The following is a 12,520-nucleotide window of genomic DNA, read 5'->3' on the forward strand; positions in this document are numbered from 1 at the left end:
CTGTTTCCAGTCACAGTTTCTCCTAGATTGGCTTCTCCTGAGTTGCAATTGTTACGTGAATTTCACTATCCACTATGTTAGGACTTTTTTTGAGCAGTGTTGCTAAAGCTGAACAAAATCAGTACTGCTTTTATCAGAGTGACCATCATGTAAGTACTCTCCTTGAAAATCTGTTTCAGCTTTGCTGTCTCACCAGGATTGCTATTCCTTTCTACTACCGAATAACCCCCAAATTAACACATGAATCTCATCAGATTAATTTCTACAGTTTTCAGTGTAGTTCATATGCATTACTTTATTTGCCAGTGGTGGTCCACAAGTGGACTGAAAGATAAATAGACATACCCCTTATATAGGCAGAATTCTTTACCAAACAGAGCAACCCTTAGCAAACAAAACAGCAGATTGCAAGCACCATAAAAATAAATGTTATTAAGTAGTGATGCATGCTGAGAGTTAATTATTACATAGTTTAAATACACAAAAAGCCAAGAGCATCTTTATCAGGAGTGCTGACTAGAGGAGGTGCTGGCTTCTTAGAAATCACTGTTCTAGATCTTCAGTGTCTTCATTGAGGAAACTGAACACCTAGTTGTTATTCCAGTTTTTTGCATTCTTCACCCTTCATGAATGGGTTTGGCCTTGGTTCATAGAGGAAGAAGATTATGATGAAAATGTAATTCAGAAAGAACAAGCAAAAATACTGACTGTAAAAGATATACTCTGCACACGCTGTTCTCATTGACTATGGAGATTCACCAAAATGCTGAAAAGAAGCTACTCCTCCAGGTGATAATACTGATGAACCTGCTTCTGCTTGTTGGCTAAAGCACAAACCTGTTCTGTATGTTTAATTGGTAGATATTATGTAAGTCCCTGAACATAACCCCTATAGATTCCACTAATTCTTCCAGGGAAAATTGCTTTGCTGTCCATTAAATTCAAATGCTTCATCTCTGAGACTCGTAAATGTGAGAAGAGACTGCAATGAAGTGATCATTGACAGATCTCTGAAAACACAGATAGCAACACCGTTGCTAACCTCCCTTTTGGGATACTGGGATTTCAGTCCTAAAATAGGGAGGAATAAGAAATCATGGAAAGATAAAATCACTGACTCCATTAACTGTTATTTCATTGAAATTTCGGTTTCTTTTTATTCTGCAGTTATGCCATCATTTTACTAGAAATTGCCACAAGAAGTAACCCTATGCCAGTAAGTAAAGATGAACTTTGAAGTTTGCTTGACAACTTTAATTGGTTCTGCTGAAGATACAAACCAAACTCTGAGTAATTGCACCTTTGATTTATTTTTTGAGTGTGTGTTTTCCTTTTGATTTTGTGGGAGTAAGTTCAGTTCCAAAGGGTTATGCAGTCAGGGCTTCCTCATGCATCTACCAATCTTACTTTCAGGACTTTGAAGAAGAGTGTATAAAAAAAATAATGTAACTCCAGGACTGCCTTTTGGTTAGCTATGTGAGGCATAATGGTGGTTGGGGGCTTGGAGCAGTAAGGTATGCTGTAACAACCTTTTTCTGCTGTTGTTCCTTCCCTTTTTTTCCATGCAGTCTTACAGTGATAAAAATAAGCTAGAAGAGCAAACGAGCTGCTCTCCATGAGCAAAATGTCTACTTTGTACCTGTCTTGTGATCAGTGCTAAATGGCAAACACAAAAAAATGCACCTTTAACTTGAAACCAGATGTTGTGGATGCATAACCATATTCTGCCTGAAGTAATTTAAGAAGAATGTAACAATGAATCATAGAATCATAGAATGGTTTGGGTTGGAAAGGACCTTAACAACATCAAGTTCCAACCCTCCTGCCATGGGCAGCGGTGCCTCACACTAGACCATGTCGCCAAGGCTCTGTCCAACCCAGCCTTGAACACTGCCAGGGATGGCGCGTTCACCACTTCTCTGGGCAAACTGTTCCAGTGTCTCACCACCCTCACAGTAAAGAACATCTTTTGTATGAAGACCTGAATCTGCCATTCTTCCATTTCTGATAGTTTGTGATAGTACACCAGTGTAGGCCTTGTGGTTTCTCAAAAGTTTCTCAATATCTTGCCAGGTATTCATTTATTTCAAAAGTTTTTTACCTCTTATAAACACTGAGATTAAAGTCTTTCAGCCTTGAAAAAGCTTTTCCACAACACCATTCCATTTAGACTGAGTTACATCTTTTTTTTTTTTTTTTGTATTCCTATGTAAAAAAGCTGATCTGGAAGTGACAATGAAGACATCATAAAAGTAATGATGATCACAGGAATATGTTTTCAATGGGTAGTATGAAAAACACACCACTTATTTCAACCCTGCTTAATCCCTTTTTCTCTAGAAAGATGATGTGCATTCAGGTGAATATTCTTCGTGCCCCCCTTTGGCAGAACTAATTTCAGGAAAGGCTGAGAATTCTTGCCCATGTCCCACAGATTACATAGAGGTGAGTGAGGCAGATACAGTATTTTGTACAAATATCCTTTACTGAAGTGAATTTAAGACATGTTCCAGAAGTCTTATGGTAATATTACCTTTGATGAATGGAAACAACCCAGGAGCGAAGTACATCTCAAAGAAAGCACAATGAAATGCTTTAATATCCTGTCATTCTGAAAAATGGAATATTTCTGTTCAAATATTCCCTTCTGTTCAAATTTCCCTTCAAATTATCAGTGTAATAAATGATGGTTTTAATATTAAATCATTGGGGTTTGTGCATTTTAACTTTATTTAAAGTGATTAGTTCTATACATATTTTATATTAATAATATCTATTTAGATTACTGGCAAAGGACTTCCAATTAGTGAAGCATGTGTCTCAGACAAAGTATGAGTTTGGTTTGATCCTCATGAAAAAGAACTATGTGTTCAGTAGCCTCAAGCTGTCTAATGAAACAAAGTACACTCCTTCCCAGTTCAATTAAATCACAAGACTGCAGCATCCTCATTCCAGCTTAAGAGCTATATAATTCACCTTTGGTGGCTTGTAGCACCCAAAATACAACAAACATTTCATAAGCACGCTGGATTTTAGTTGGGAGCTAACATTCTTAAGGATTAGTTGAAATTTTAATCTTTTGTGCATTTTGTGTACAGACAAGGCCTCTGAAAACAGTATGTGACTTCAACAGCATAAGCGCAAGATGAGAAATTAAGCAGTGTTTGGCAGAAGGAATGTGATCATCTAATCCATTATTTCCTGCAGCAGCATTGTCATGAACTAACATCCTTCATTCAGCATAGATCTACAGAACTCCAGAGACCTCAGTATAGACCAGCCACATGTCGCCAGCTACGGATAGAGTTTCACATGCAGTTTGCACTGAGAAAATAGTAGTATTAATTAGAAACATTGCCTGTGTTTAGAATGACAAAATGCTGTTTGCTTTTCTCACTGTCTTTCTCTGCTGCAGTTAATCAGAAAGTGCAGAAAAAATAATCCAGCCCAAAGGCCTACATTTGAACAAGTCAAGAAAATGTTGTTCAAGATGAATCCTAATAAAGTTAGCCCTGTTGACATGATGATGACTCTGGTAAATCTAGTTTTTTAATCCAATCCAAGTCAACCTGCTCACTTGCAATAACTTTCACCTCTGTCCTTCAGGTCTTTTTTTTGATCTCATACCCCTTGTTTGATAAGAAAATCCAAAGTAATTCATTTACCTCTGATGGGCTGATTGTAGCTGCAGTTCTGCTTGAGAATCAGCTTTCCTTCTCATTCTATTTCTGTAATTTTTTCCTTAACTTTCTCCACTTTTGGGTGCTTAATACTTTTGTTTCTTCAGTAAAATGTTTGGGTTTTAATGAACTCACAGGTAACCATATTTCCCTTTTCCAAGTGGCTTCGTATTGGTCTTACAGTACTGGGGAAACAGAATCCTTGAATGCCACAAACAGCATGTTTATGGATGGATTCTTAACAGAATATCTTAAGCACCTCATCATAAAAAGAGACTGTCTCCACAGCCCACTGCATCACACAGAGCAAGGATGCAAAAAACATAGCATAGAAGGATAATTTATGAAACAACATTTTGAGCTTTTGATAAAAAATTGAGACTTCTGTACATTTGGTTTTGGTAACATATTTTAATCCATGTCTGCCTCTTGGTCTCTGCATTCAATTTGACCCCTAATGTTTAAACAGATTTTGAAAATCCTGGAATTTGGCTCTACCCTCTTGCATGTAAGCAACAATCTCAAATCTAGACTCATAAATTTACCTAGGGAGAAATCTGATCTTTGGATTTGTAAGACAAAATTATCTATCTCAGACCTGAGCCTTTGCTTATCTGAATGTTTTGAAAGCAGAATCATTCAAATGTTTAAATCTTCTCCAACTATGAACCTGTTTCAGTAAAATAATTATTTTATTTAATTCTCTATGTTATTTAGATGGAGAAGTACAGCAAACATCTGGAGATACTGGTTTCTGAGAGAACCCAGGATTTAATGCATGAAAAACAGAAGACTGATCGTCTGTTGTATAGTACGTTATGTAGCAAAAATATTGGGTATTCTTAACAATAATCTGATTTTAACTGTTTAATTACGAATGGAAACCCTTTGATAGGTGATTCTTTAATAGATAACATTTAGTTGGCAATGTAATAGCAGACTTGTTTCTTGCAAAGCTGGAAAGATATTTCGGTGCTTTTAATAATTTCCTCCTAAAGATTAGTGCACTAGTCTGAGAGCTATGACTCCAGAATCCATAGTAATCTTACTCTAATCTTGAATGTCGGTCCTTTGTTACAGTTATATATGTTGGAAAATTGCTTTTTGGACTGAGGTTACTTTTGATATTAGTGTATCTTCTGGAATTCTACAAGAAAAAAAGGGCTAAAGGAGCAGTTATAACATCTAGGAGAAAAAAAGGAAAATGCTGTGAAAAGTGCAAGATAGGAGAAATACATATAAAAAAAATCAGATTAAAGGTAGTAAACAAATTTAACACAGGAAGAAAACAATAGCAAAGAATTGACAAAGAAAGAGTTAGTAATACCCCAAGTCACACTATTAGGTTCTAACCTTACTCTTGCTTGGAAAGTATAGATATTGGTTTGTTTGAACTGAAGTTTATGGCTCATCTGAAAAATATGGACTTCTTACCAGTGAGATTTACTGTGAATTCTCACACTACAGCAGAGCAGATTTTGGTGCTTTCAACTTTAGGATATTTCACATTTATAAACATTGCTTTTATACCTTGAAAAAAACATATTATGTTTATTGTATGCTTTTAAGCATGTCAAAAGAGTAACAATATTTTACTTTCTACAACAGGTATGTTGCCGAAGCAAGTAGCAGATGATCTCAGGCAGGGAAAACATGCACAAGCTCAAAGTTACTTAAGTGCCACCATATTTTTCAGGTAAACAAAAATGAAAGACAGGATTAGAACTGGCTCCTACTGAAGAGGCTTTTAGACTCCTAGTAGAGGTGAAGCTCCTACCTGAGTACAGAATTTCTGCCTACACTGCCATTTATTGTACTGGTGGCAACATGTAACTCTGCAAATGAGTGTCCTTCAAAATTTTCACATCTCCATTTTTCATTATAATTTATTAATTATAATTATAATTAATAATTAAGTGAAAAATGAGATTACTGTTGGGCTCTAGCACACAGTAACATGTCATTTTATGAGCGTTACACACATGCATGTATATTTCATAAGATAGGTCTAACTAAAGGTTCCAGCATTTAGCTGTGTAAAGGAAATGTGTCTATCCTTAGATTCCACATGGATTTACAGTCTACAACTTGTTATGTACGCACAAAGCAACATATAAATTGTATGTCTTCACTTGTCATAAATGAACAGCTATAAAATTCTCTTTTTTCAGTGGCACATAACCCAAAATTGAAGACAACTTAGTCTGTCATAGATTAAAGTCTATCTGTAAGAAGTGGTTTTCTGCATTTGTAAGCAAAAAGACTTAGGTCAGTCAGTCCTTTTGAATGGAAGGAGTCTCTTTTCCATTTAAGTACATTTCTGAAGACAAAACTATTCTGTAATATCCTTAGTGAAAGAACACTGAAAAAGATGTAAATCCACTGACAAATTATTACTGTGTATTTGGGATCACCAATTTGCAATGGTTAAAATAGTTGATAAGTTCTTTTTGTTGTGTTTTAACAGTGACATTGTTGGCTTCACTCAGCTGTCCAGCAGCAGCACACCTTACCAAGTGGTAGATCTCTTGAACAAGCTCTATACCACTTTTGATGAAATCATAGATAACTATGATGTCTATAAGGTGGAGACAATAGGAGATGCCTGTAAGTTCCTTGAGCTGTGGACAATAATGGGGCATGAATATTTATTTCATCAGAATAGAGACTGATTTGATGTCAAGGAAGAACAGATGAAAGAGATTTGGAAAGTTTATTACCACTGGGAAGACCACACGAAACAGTTGGGGGAGAAGTCCTCACAGCAGAATCTAGAAGTTTTTGGATGAGACAGACAGGAAATCCTACAAGAGATGTGAAAAAAAAAAAGCAGAAAAACACCCCAGTTTTTGTTGGGTTTTGTGTTTTGTGGTTTTGTGTTTTTTTTTCTGTGGCAAGGTTGAGCATTTTCTGGAGCATAAAATTCCTGAAAAAATGCGCCGAAGGGATCCTGAAGATATCTCTTTCTTGTTCTACACAGTAAGAGTCAGTGCAGGAAGCACAGGAAAATGCCTAGTGGGAATCATTGTCTCTCTTTATAATATCTGTCCAAAGACAAAAGGTGTTGAGCAGTCACTTCCCACTACCTGTCCCACTTCAAGCATCCTCAATGGAGGGAGGGAGGAAGAAAGGATAGAAGGGAATAAATCTTATATAAGTTCCTTAAGTAAGAAGGAAATCCAGCATTCTTCAGAGCTAGTGTAGAATCGTAGAACCATAGAATCAACTAGATTGGAAAAGACCTTTAAGAGCAAGTTCAACCGTTACCCCAGGACTACCAAGTCCACCACTAAACCATGTCACTGAGGGCTTCCTCTAAGATAGATTTGAACACTTCCAGGGACAGTGATGCCACCGCTTCCCTGGAAAGCCTGTTACAAACTCTGATCACCCTTTTGGTGAAGAAACTTTTCCTAGCATCCAGTCTAAACCTGTCCTGGCACACCTTGAGGCCATTACTTCTTGTCCTATCACTTGTTACATGGGAGAAGAGACCAGCCGCTTCTTCACTTCATCCTCCTTCAAGGTAGTTGTAGAAAGTGATAAGTGCCTGCTGAGCCTTCTCTTCTCCAGACTAAACAGCCCAGTTCTCTCAGCCATTTGTCATAGTTAATTACACACGTGAGCTGTTGCCCCCTCCTTCATTTGTTTCTGGCTTTCTCTGCTTAGCAGGCAAAACTTTGCCACAGAATATGAGGGAAAAGGGCTTTATTTTTTCTAGCTTAAGCAGCATCCTTTGGTAAATCTGTGTGTAATGCCAAACATTAACACAGTTGCATTGTTGTATTAAGATATGGTGGTATCAGGAGTGCCTAAAGAGAATGGGATCCTTCATGCTGGTGAGATCGCAAGCATGGCTTTAGACCTTCTGGATGTCTGCAAGACTTTTAAGATTCCACACAAGCCCAACACCCTCCTAAAGATAAGAGCAGGAATCCATTCAGGTATGTTGAGAGGGCTGCAAGAGTCCTTCTCTGGTTTAACAAATGTTTCTGGAGTGGCATTTCTTCTCCGTTAAAAATTAAGTTAATTTCTTGGCAGGGGATTGAACTCCTCATAGTAGTTTATTCTAGCAGAATTTATTCCAACAGGATAAATTACTGGATAACTCAAATGTTGGGAACACAACACAAAATACAGCATTGGAAACATGACATGGCCCCAGTGCCTATGTTGATTTCAGTGAGGACTTCCATTCTGTGCGTGTTACTTGTCCTTTTCAACTGTTCTCTCAAAACTATGAGTTGCTTCTTACCTTTTTGATCTATCCTTCACTCTCAGACTTTCAGCTCCTCTATCCTTCACTCTCAGACTTTCAGCTCCCTGATCTAAGCTGATGTGTGATTGCAAATCCTTGATAGACAGTCAGAGCTGGGTGTGTGCTGTGCAGCACAGCATCTGCAAATTGAGTGTCTTACATTGTCTCAGCAGGAGATCATACCTCTACATTTTAAAAGTCCCTGTGGATGACATGAAGGAATCAAAATGCTCATTTTCTGCCATTATCATCAGCAGATTACTTCCTGTTCTTGCTCTTCTATATGATTAGTAAGCATTGTGTACACAGCTGCTATTGGCAGCATTCTTATCTCACTGCCCCTCAAAATATCCTGTCGTCATGTTGAAACATGGATCTGCAGGTTGCTTAATTCATGCACACTACCTACATCCCATCATCACTTTCTCCACCATCCTCTTTTGAGGCCCTTTTGCAATTTTCCCCATGGCTCTGGAAGCCTTCTAAAGTCAGAGGTATCCCCCATAGAAGACAATTCTGACACTCAGTTTTTATCTTGTTAATGAATGAGATATAAGCTAACGTGGGATGCAGCCATGGTACTTTATGACTGATTATGTGACTTATAGCCACAAACGTCTTGCCTTTTTTTTTCTTTTTCTTTAACAGGGGCAGTTGTAGCTGGAGTTGTTGGGACCAAAATGCCACGGTATTGTTTATTTGGAGATACTGTGAACACAGCTTCCAGGATGGAATCTACCAGTGAAGGTAATGATGAGCAAACTGCAGGTGTGGTTTTGACTATCCCTAAATGAGTTCTGGAAAAATGTTATTCTGAGTTTTGATTCCTGTGCTGTTTAAATGACTGCAAATCCTGTAAGCAGGGTGTTGATTTCTGGTCCAGTCTGCCTATTAGAAAATTATGCCAGTGATATTCTCTACAGCCTTTGTAACAAGATCCCCTCATTCCCCAAATCTCAAAAAGGGATTTTCATGTCTCTGAAGTATTAAAAAAAAAAAAAAAAAAAAAAAAAGTGAACATCAGATAAAATGAGAGGTAAGCAGGGCTGTTCACTGTTTCTATTCCTCCTTGGAATCCAGCTGGATTTATTAATATTTTTATATTAGTATTTTATTATTTTGTGACTCTTCTTTTTCACTGATAATTTCCTCTAATGGAAAACATAAGAGATGGTAGGACACCATGGGAGCTGTATCTGTCTTCAAGCAGTATAGAGGATCATATATGTGTCCTCCAGCAAAGTGATTAGACAGAAATCTCTAGAGAAACATGGAGATATCCTCACTTCCACTTCTTCCTAGGAGATAACAGAGCTCCGTGTTCAGTTAGCAAGCTTCATCTTTAGCCTCCTCCTCCTCCTACTTTCAAGCCCCTCGTATCATCTCATCTGAACTGGTTTAAAACTAATGCATTCAAAATCTGCTATTATCATTCTCCATATTTCATCTTTTGTTCTATATGCCAATCTGTTTCTCATATGGTGCATCAACACTAAAAACATAAGTATAAAGGCAGAGCTTTTTCTCTTTTAAGCCTTTGTCTTATCTCCTTCTTTCTCTAGCCATGCACATCTGAGGATCTCAAATTGCATTAACGTGTTTTAACTGTAAGATGGTAACTTTAAAATAAATAATTACTAGCAATGTAAATTAAAATTGCTGCCAGCTGGAATCTGAGTGCTAGTGTCTTGTTCCCAAGCAGCATGACCAATTAAAAGATCACATACCTACTGGAAAGAATATTTCAGAAATATGTATCTGGCTATATCGAAACTTGTATTTCCTGGTCTACAGGGAGTGTTTTGAGACTTTCAATAAAAAAAAAATTTAAACAAACAAACAATAACAAAAAAGTGGATATTACAAACACATCATTTTCTGATACATGAAAAATCAGTAAGACTGATAGCCAGTCCTACTGTCATCTGTGATATTTTTAAAACAAAAAAACATAATGATTTACTCTGTGTCACAGAATGTTAAAGGCAAAAAACCCCAAGTGGTTACATATGGTTTTCTTTGCAAGATGAAAAGGGTGCTTGCTCGTCAGTAACTCCAGCCAGGCAGCTGTGAAAAGCAGACAAATAATATTAGATGCAGGATGTAAAGAATCGTGTTTGTTGACAGCTGTGTATTTGTCCTGAGATGCTCTCACAAATAGGCCAGGATACGGGAACTTGTGTGTGAACATTTCAAATAACAGTAAGGACAGCAAACACATAACAAAAGCAAGGGGGAGTTCATTAATGAGTCTTGAAGCCTTTGGCACACAGAGGGAACCAGGCCTGTCTCAGATTTTTAAATTGTTGCAATAATATGACAACTGTCTCTCTTTCCAGCTCTTAAAATACAGTGCAGTTCAAGCACGTACCAGCTGTTGGAGCAGATTGGAGAGTATGTGTTAGTATGTCGTGGAAATTTACAAGTCAAGGTGTGTATGCAACATTTATATTCAGCTTTTCAGAGAGGAGAGTGTGAAAGTACTCTGGAGTCCCTGAATTTTAACCCATGCAGTCCTCTATGTCTCAGAGCCCTTGTGTTAGACAATTTTCTATCCCTGAAGAGCAGGTCCAGGTTTTATATCAGTACTAATTCCAATGGCTTTTTTCGTGGGACAACCCTGATAATTCAGAGGTGAAGTACGCAGCCAAACTTGGAACTATTGTGTGGCAAGTCACTTTGTCATAACTGTTTGAAATCATCATAAGAGTTCCATAAGAGAATGAACATACTTCTGGACCCAGTTTTGGATGGGACTTCAAAGAACTGTTTTAGTTGGTAGTGCTGCTACTGTCTATTAACTAAGTTTCATGTGTCAGTTTTCCTGTGTGTAAAATGGCTAACAGGCACAGCAGCCTCTTTTGGGGACTTTATGTGAATTGTAATAAGATTATTGCATAGATGATGGGTAATATTATAACCCCAGGACTCATTTTCTTCCTTAGGGGAAAGGAGACATGGTAACATACTGGCTGGAAGGTAAGAAAGCCGCTGCCACCCAGAAGGCAGTCACCAGCACTTCTGTGACTCATCAGGACCCCAACAGAGCTTCATTTAGTTCGATACCAGGTGTCCTTCCCAGTGATCCTCTCCCAAGTCCTGCTTACTAGCCACTCTCTAACCCCAGCATCCATCCTGCTTTCAGTCTGTTAGGTCATTTTTTCAGAAAGTAAGGAAAGATTATGCCTCTTTGGCCTTGTGGGTGTATTAGCTCAGACTTTATTCGCAGGTGTCTTTTTCCCACCAGTGGCAGGAAAAATACAAAAGAGCAAAAACTTGTCTCAAGGAATGATACATAAGAATGGTTCACCAGCTGCTAGGGCAGAAAGTAGCTCCCAGTGTTACTTGTTGGTGTGGTTTTGCTGGGTAATCCCCTGACAGCAGCCTCCATCACTTCAAAACTAGCTGGCTGGACATTCCAGCCTGTAAACTGCTTCCACAGGAAAGAAGGAAACAGTGTATTGCTATTTAGTGGTGTGAGAAACTTTGTGGTTGTGATTGGTTTTGTGCTGCGAATGGGAAAAAATGAGATGTGTATTGTGTAAGAAAGCAAGGCCCATTGGAAAAGGAGGATGAAGCAGTGCAGTCACAGTGGATACAAACTGGAACAGGAATTTATGCTCCTGTTTCTGTTTCATGTCCATTGCCTGGAGCATAGAAAGAACAACTAAGAAGAAAGTCAGATATTTCCGTAGAGTCAACGCTTAGTAATACCTGCCATCTTGGTAGAGAGATCTGAAAATCTTAGGAGAGAAATGAAAGACATTACATACTGTTAAACAGCAGAGAGTACTTTACAGCTGCTCTTGTCTTTGGCTGCTCAGATTTCTCTGAAAAACTGTCTTAATGTTTATTTATATTAAGATGTCGCTTTTGACTAAAACAGTGGTGAACCTCCTATTGCTGTCTGTCTGACTGTGAAATCATGCAGCCCTCTGAGTCACTGTGTAATTTAGGACACTCTTTAGGAAAGGTCATTCCTGAGCAAGCATTTCCTGTAAAAAGAGACCTCTCACTACAAGCTGAGTAATCTGTTGATAAGCATGGTTCTGTAAGCACTGCTGGTGTTGACTTTCTTTAAAGACAAAATATGTGTACAATGGGCCCTGTTTATACTTTTTAGGGTTCTATTTATCACAACAGATTACCTTTCAAGGCTAATGTATTTTGAGGAGTTTAGCCAGTTTCAGTTGACCTGATTAACAGTCTGACAGAATTAGATACTTGAGATACAGGAAGAAACGATACCAAGAGTCATAGCAGTTCCACTATATTGTGAGCTGTACTGGTCAAAGCTAACTGGGAGGAGGTATAAAGGAAGGACTAAGAGAGACAAAGCAGCATTTACTCCTCCTTATTCTGCTCCCTTACCCTTCATCCTGTCCCTGATCCTAAGTGCAAGTACAAAACCACAGATGTAGATGTAATTTTTCTGGTATAAATTTAGGTAGCTTAAACCAGTAGCTGAGTAGTTGTCCATGTTCCCATGTAGCTAGCATACTTTTAATGCTGAATATGTGCTGTGTGATAGTAATAGGAGAATCAAATTAAAGTCCTTCTTCAGCTTGTACTGTGATAACTT

The 12,520-nt window shown here is 38.0% G+C and overlaps 1 protein-coding gene across 1 annotated transcript in view; it reads left to right on the plus strand.

Moving 5' to 3' along the window:
* LOC133270183 (atrial natriuretic peptide receptor 2-like) overlaps positions 1-11,850 on the plus strand; it is a 38,084-nt gene extending 26,234 nt beyond the window's left edge. The window contains exons 14-23 of the mRNA XM_061455178.1: positions 1,168-1,220; positions 2,360-2,445; positions 3,416-3,535; positions 4,398-4,491; positions 5,289-5,376; positions 6,148-6,287; positions 7,472-7,624; positions 8,587-8,685; positions 10,278-10,369; positions 10,884-11,850. Coding sequence (XP_061311162.1) covers positions 1,168-1,220; positions 2,360-2,445; positions 3,416-3,535; positions 4,398-4,491; positions 5,289-5,376; positions 6,148-6,287; positions 7,472-7,624; positions 8,587-8,685; positions 10,278-10,369; positions 10,884-11,048 — 1,090 coding nt within the window. The 3' untranslated portion in view covers positions 11,049-11,850. The remainder of the gene's footprint in view (positions 1-1,167; positions 1,221-2,359; positions 2,446-3,415; positions 3,536-4,397; positions 4,492-5,288; positions 5,377-6,147; positions 6,288-7,471; positions 7,625-8,586; positions 8,686-10,277; positions 10,370-10,883) is intronic.
* Positions 11,851-12,520: the final 670 nt, after the last annotated feature.

Source organism: Pezoporus flaviventris, unplaced genomic scaffold, assembly GCF_033815535.1.
Source record: "Pezoporus flaviventris isolate CSIRO_AGI_PZ_B2104156 unplaced genomic scaffold, CSIRO_AGI_Pfla_v1 ptg000018l, whole genome shotgun sequence".
Classification (NCBI taxonomy): Eukaryota; Metazoa; Chordata; class Aves; order Psittaciformes; family Psittacidae; genus Pezoporus; species Pezoporus flaviventris.